General features: G+C 29.6%; 1 protein-coding gene across 5 annotated transcripts in view; it reads right to left on the reverse strand.

Moving 5' to 3' along the window:
• The window catches only part of LOC116847962 (solute carrier family 26 member 6-like), a 42492-nt gene that overhangs the window by 11285 nt on the left and 24107 nt on the right, over window positions 1-7100 (reverse strand). For all 5 annotated transcript variants that reach the window (XM_032823616.1, XM_032823617.1, XM_032823620.1 and 2 more), the window contains 4 exons: window positions 6261-6394; window positions 4193-4355; window positions 1677-1853; window positions 1214-1486 (listed from right to left, as the gene is read on the reverse strand). In XM_032823616.1, the coding sequence (XP_032679507.1) occupies window positions 1214-1486; window positions 1677-1853; window positions 4193-4355; window positions 6261-6394 (747 nt within the window). The remainder of the gene's footprint in view (window positions 1-1213; window positions 1487-1676; window positions 1854-4192; window positions 4356-6260; window positions 6395-7100) is intronic.

Raw genomic sequence — 7100 nt, forward strand, 5'->3', positions numbered from 1 at the left:
TATATATATATATATATATATATATATATATATATTTGTTTATTTATTTATATACAGAATGTTCCAAATCATCATTCTCAAACTTCGCGAGAACATAGAATGGAGGTAAACATAGAATTGAGGTGAACATAAAAGTCCCATACCGTTTTGTGATATTTCTAATAAATCTGGAGATATTAATTAAAGAAGATTAGAGAGAGTGAATATCAAGGTAGATAAGCTATAATAGCGACGTATTATGTGTTTGTACATAAAGTCAAATTAAATAAAACTCTTTATCATTTTGCAAACAACCACATAAATTTTTAGTTATTAATGAAAGAAAGTTGTTACATAATTGTTCGCGATAATATACAAATCTGCTTTAATTAATATTTAAAAATCTATGCGGTCATTTGGAAAATAATAGAAAACTTTCTGTTTAGTTTGACCTAATGTACAAGTATACAATAATAGGCAGCATCACTGCAGCTCATCAGCCATATCGCACGTGATTATTCACTAATCTTCTTTAATTAATATCTCGAGAGTTATTGCAAATGTTGCAAAACGGCATGAGACTTTCTTGTTCACCTTAATCGGTTCTCTCGTGAAAATGTAGAGCGGGTCGAGGTGAAGACAAAAGTTCCATACCGTTTTGCGATATTCGTAATAAACCAAGAAATTAATTGTATTAAGAAAAAGTGTGTGATGATGTCGGCGATTGGGAAAACAACGCATCACTGCTTGTGGTCACTACTCCTGCATCTCACCTTGGCGAGACGTAGAAACGCAGCGATATAAGCACAGACAGTGGCGAGTTGTTCTTCCAATTGCCTGACGTCAACATTCGGGCGCTATATTACTGGGCCGCGTTGCGTCTTAAACGCTCCTTCCTTTGCTATTCAGTGCACGTTTTTCCTTAATCTTTAAATTAATATCAATTAAATTATTATCAATTAATTTTTCCACTATTACTACAAATATCGTAAATCGGTATGAGACTTTTATGTTTACCTCAAACCGTTCTATTCTCTCGCAAAGTTTGAGAATGGTGATCTGGGACACCCTATATATATATATATATATATATATATATATATATATATATATATACATATGCATGTTCCAATTAACTCTCAATAAAATCTGCAATATATGCGTTACACAATGAATAGAAGATAAAATTAAGGTCAAGAGAATTTTGGAGCTTAGATTATAAACTGTTACGTACCCCTTTGTATCTCTTGGCATCTAAATAAAGTTCGGTGTCGGGTACAAGAGCGAGCTTACATGTATATGGGCGGACAGCAAGTACGAGTAACCTTCCAATGCAGAGAAGCATGCCGACGAATAATCCGTACTCGACGTCGAATAGTATCACGGTTATAAAGGTGATGGCCCAAATTCCAGCATCTATTTTGTCTAATCTCCAGAATTTCATGAAGTCGGTGACCTTCATCAACATTCCTTTCAGCGCTACTACGATTATGCTCGCTAAAACACACTATGATTCCCGATAGACATTATCATTTTATAAAATTTGTTTACAATTTAACATGACATATTTTACGTCTATAATTAATAGAAAATATAGAAATGATTTAATTTTTTTGTTTTAATTTATGATGAAAGCAATAATATCGTGTTGTTTCGAAATTAAAATATACATTGAGTGGTAAAAGAAGAATAATTACTCGTGGCAGAGGTTGAAAGAATGGACCGATCCATAGTAATACGCTGACCAAGATCCCACACGATATCAAACTTGCTAACTGCGTGTGTCCACCCACAGTTTGCTGAATCAACGACCTAGATAACGAAGCCGTGATGGGCATGCAAGAGAAAAAGGAGCCTACAAGATTTCCTAGGCCCTGTAAATATCCCATTTCATTCTTACAAAATGGCAACAATACAAGTATATAATTGATTGAGTTTGAATTTTGAATGTTATGCAACAAAATAAATAAATAAAGTGTCTCCCAGAAAAAACAAAATTTTTTATGAAAAATTTTCCAGAACTTTTTATATATATATATAAAATAGAAAAAATGTTGATAAAATTTTTAGAAATTTTTTCACTACGGGGAAGATAATTTAAAACAACTTCCTCTCTCTCTCTCTCTCTCTCTTTCTCTCTCTCTCTCTTCACTCTGTCTCTCTCTTTGAAATGTTATATTCTTAAACGAATTTTGATACGATTTTTCCTTCTATAAAATGTTATCTAAAGTTTAGTTTTTGAATTATAAAAATAAATAGTTTGCCTATTATGGGTCTAATATAAGAGATAAGCGGGGGTAATGCAATTCATCGTCAGACGCAGGCGTATAGTGCTTGATGCGATTAGCTGATCGATGAATATGATAGCGCTTATATACATTACTTTTATAATTTTTGCTAATATTCATACGTAACGGATAAATAAAAAGTTTTAAAGGAGTTTGGTTTATAATGTAATGTTTGAGATTAAAGTATTCGATTATTACGAGCTTTATTTAACTGGAAAATAAACTTTTAAAATACAAACGAAAGAAGAAAAGTGTTAAAAAATCACAATTTGAAGAGAATAAGATATTCTTGTTAATAAGAGAATCGATATATCTCTCATAATCGTATTCTACTAATTTAAAATATTTTATTTACTGTTACGCACAATCCTTAACGAAAATTATAAAAATAATAAGTATAACTTCTCACATATATATTAATCGTGCCAAAAGCTCTATGCCAATATATGCGTTTGATGGTGAGCTGCGTCGCTCCTTTTCTTATCTTCTATATTCGACCCCTAATAGATAATCTATATATTTTTGTAACAATATATTTTTTTAACTTATAATCAAAAATTGAACTTTAAATAATATTCTAAAAAAGGAAAAATCGTCTCAGTGAGTTAGTTCAAGAATATGATATTTTATGAGTAAAAAGTTATTTTGAATCAGCCTGTATATATGTATAACAGCTATATAACATTTTAATAACATATATTCCTGTTATATAGTTATAGTATAGTTTGAGAGGGAAATTACAATTAATGTGTACATTACATGTGTAATGCACAAATTATATTGCAGATTATATTTCGTTATATTACGATAAAATAATAATTGTGTTTTGTTGGAAATACTACTTTTAACTTTCTATTAACCGGAATTTGCCTAATTAAACTGGAAGTAGAGTTCTTTTTAGATGAAATCATATAATCTTTTAATACAAACCAATTTTACATGTCATTTTGCGTATTCAATTCCACACGTTATTTTACTCTTCTAAGAAAGAGAGAGTTTCAAGTCGCTCTCCGAAGGAGAAAATTGAAATGTTCACAAATCATCGGAACTAAACACAAAGAAGACGCGATTCAAACCTGGGCAACAAGCAAAGTATTGGACAACATCGCAAAAGTCTAAAATATTAAAAGAGAGAGAGAGGAATAGATTGATAATATCAATTCTTGAATATTGTTACATCAATATATTTGTAAAGAGTGCAATAAAATATTTTATAAATTACTCAATTTTCTTTTTGCATTAATTGATTCCATCTTTATTATTCTATATATAAAAACATTCAAGTCATTTAAAAGTGGATATTTTGACAGATATTGTATATGTAGAAAGATGAAATATAAAATATCTTAGAAAGAATAAATTTTTAAAAAATTGTATTCTATCTTGTAGTGTGCCATAAAATAACGAATATCATAAATTTATGTAAAAGGATAACCATATAATTTTCCATTAACAAAATTTTTTGTTTGATTAGGTCAATTTTCGTCCAGACTGAAAGTTAAAAATGACATCAATTGAAAGTACATAAACGATTTAATAATGAAAATGTTTTAGATTAGATTCAAAAGATAATACTTGATGAAATTGATCCGAATGATATTAGATATCCTGTATATATTTTACGAATGAGGACAACCTAATCGATAAGCTATTTTAATTTGAGAAACATAATTCATTATTTATATCGATAAATACATATTCATATTAGATTAGATTCTGCAAAATTCAAAATATTTTCTACAAAAATAAATATAAGGAGAAAAGAAAAATTTACACGCTCACACACAAGAGAATTATGACTCAATTCGAACACATAAAGCGCAAAAAGAAAAATACATTATCTGAGATTACAAATTTCAATGTTTTTTTAACGTCTTTTCATTTTTATCTTTGACGATATGATATCGTAGCTTATTTAAATTTACCTGCGCCACCAATTCTTGATTGGAGTCGACCTCGTAACCCATCTTCTGCGCGAAAATCAATGCCATCGACATCGATATCGTGTAAGCGACCATGGTAATTACGAAACTGTCTACCAGAATGTTGGATATAAGAGATAACGGCGGCACTGACGGAACTGGCAATCTGAAAACCTCAATATTATGATACAATTCCTAATTTATTTCGATGTTTCCCTTTCACAGCTCGCTACAGTCTCGCAAAAAATCCATTATTCTTTGGTAAGTAACTTAAGAGCCAAATATGAAACGATTTGTATATATAATGTGTATAATAAATAAAGTTGCGACATTCGTGATAAACATCTGAGAAAAAAATGATTATATATAATTATATAAAATTAATTATAATTTTGTCTTTATATAGTTACATATACAGGGTGTCCCGCATTATCTCTTAAGGGCAGATTTTTTAGGTAATTTGAAGAAAAATCCTAATGCAAAAATGTCGAGGCTATAATACCTTTCACATTATAAACGATTAAAGTTGATCAATTATACTGACTAAAGTACGCACGCTCAGATACGGTACAACACATAATAAAACAGGTGCATGTACATGTCGTTTCTTTTCCAAATATTGATATGGAAGTTCCATATATGTAATCATAATTTGCCTTTTCTATCATTTGAATAAACATATTGCAAATAATAACAATTTCATCAAAATGTTATGAATAAAATATCACACAATACATTTATGAAAATCAATAAGCTGTCACACATTTGACGTTTCTTTCAGAGATTTACAACTAATTTCATATTTTATGCAAATTCTCACTTATATGCATACATCTGTACTATTATGTTGTACCGTATCTGAGTGCACGTACTTTACCCAATATAATTTGTCAACTTTAATCGTTTATAATTTGAAAAGTAGTATAACCTCTTCATTTTTGCATTAGGATTTTTTTCTTCAAATTACCTCAGGAATCCGTCCTTAAGAGATAATGCGGTAGTGACGGGACATTCTGTATAATCATATATGTCTACACAGAAAAAATTATGTTAAATGTAAAAGGGAAAAAATAGTTTTATTTATTTAAACGTCGACATTCATATGCAATAAGCATTTATATCCAACATTTGTATAATATTTGTATAACATTTGTAAAACATTTTGTATAAAAGTATTTTTTTATTTTGGATATACATATTTACGTATGATTATATATTACCATATAGAGAGAAAATTCGTATATGATTTTTTTCTCGGACGTTGTAAACACGTTGAATTATCAAGTTTTCATACAATATTTCCATAATTTTAATCTTTTCTATTACACCTAAAAACATATAATCTTATCTTTAAAAAATGTCCTCTTATCTAAGGTGTCAAGAGGACATCTGCCTTCTAAAACCAAAATAAAAATATTTTAAGCACAATACTCTTAGTTAGGGGAATTTCGTCTTTTATCTACAGTACAAATCTTGTTGTTCTTAATATAAATTTCTTATAGTAAAAAAGTATTCTGCTTCAGTAGATATATTCTTTTTGATTCAAAAGAAAAAAAAAAGAATAATATCTCTAGTAGATTTCCAATTAATAATTTCAATAAAAGAGAAATATTCTTTTTGGTAAAAGAATTTTTGCTTAGAATATGGGATTATATATAGAATATGGAGAACAGCACTTTGTAACTAGAATTCCTTTTCTCAATGTTAGAACATTTTTGTTGTGGTTTTAGAGGAACCTTCTTGAGGGCGTACATAAGAGCATATTTCCGTTAAGAATAAGATAATATTTTTTGGTTGCAAAATGACGTGTATAGAAATATCAAACTGTTTATATATCGAGTAAACGATTAACAAAAGAATACTTCAGATAAGGCCGCAAGCCCTAAAGAAACATGTATTTGAAAGCAATTGTTGATGTTTGATTGAACACCTGAGAACCTCTTATTGCTAATGACATTACTGATCATTTCATTATCAGCATAATCGCACATACCAACACTCGTGATCGAGTAACAGTTTGAGCTGTGAAAGACAAACTAATTGAATATTATTTCACACAAAGTAAATTTACCCTACTGGTATATCGCCAACTGTCAGCACGTTGTAAGTATCTGCGAGACTCATTTGCATCGATACTAAAGTACCGATTACTACCGCAAGCATTTCTATCGGTATCGGGAAGGGACATATCTTTGCTACTCTTGGCTGAAACCCATATTTTTTCTTCTCAGAACAAATATAATCGTTTTCGTAAAGCTTATACTCAAAAAAATGTTTATTAAATAATATAATATATTAATAGTTCAATGCTTTCAAAACATATTTCTCGACTAGGATATACTCATGCTCATAAGATAAAATTTATATACGATAACAATAAACAAATAGTTCAATCAGATATATTTTATAAACTGATAGTATATAAATTTACTATACGTACAAGAAAATATCAGAAAAGTAAAAGAATATGCCATACTAATATATACATTCCCGAGCTGCAGCTTGCATTATTCATTATTTCTAATGCAAAGAATTAAAATATTATTTTTAATGATAACGTATACGTGTCGCTTGTTACTGCGCCTCAAAATCAGCTGTTTACTCATCGTTACTAAGAGGTAAGCCATTTATTTTATACACAGAGCTTGTCTTACCGCTTCTCGAGCGCTCATTTGTTTATACATTTTAATTAATTATGGAATAAATATTGAGAAAATTTCAAAATGGTGTATAACTTTTATAATTATTTTGACCCGTTCTACTCGTACACGACGGTTGCTCGATCAATTACCGGACACCCTGTATATATATACAGGGTGTCTCACACTCTCCTCCGGGCATTTTGTGGGGACGTTGAACAAGTTGAGATGAACATAAAAATCCTATACCGTTTTGCGATATTCGCAATAAT

Source organism: Odontomachus brunneus, unplaced genomic scaffold (genome assembly GCF_010583005.1).
Source record: "Odontomachus brunneus isolate Ranch 3 - 2012 unplaced genomic scaffold, Obru_v1 Obru_scaffold_086, whole genome shotgun sequence".
NCBI classification, from domain to species: Eukaryota; Metazoa; Arthropoda; class Insecta; order Hymenoptera; family Formicidae; genus Odontomachus; species Odontomachus brunneus.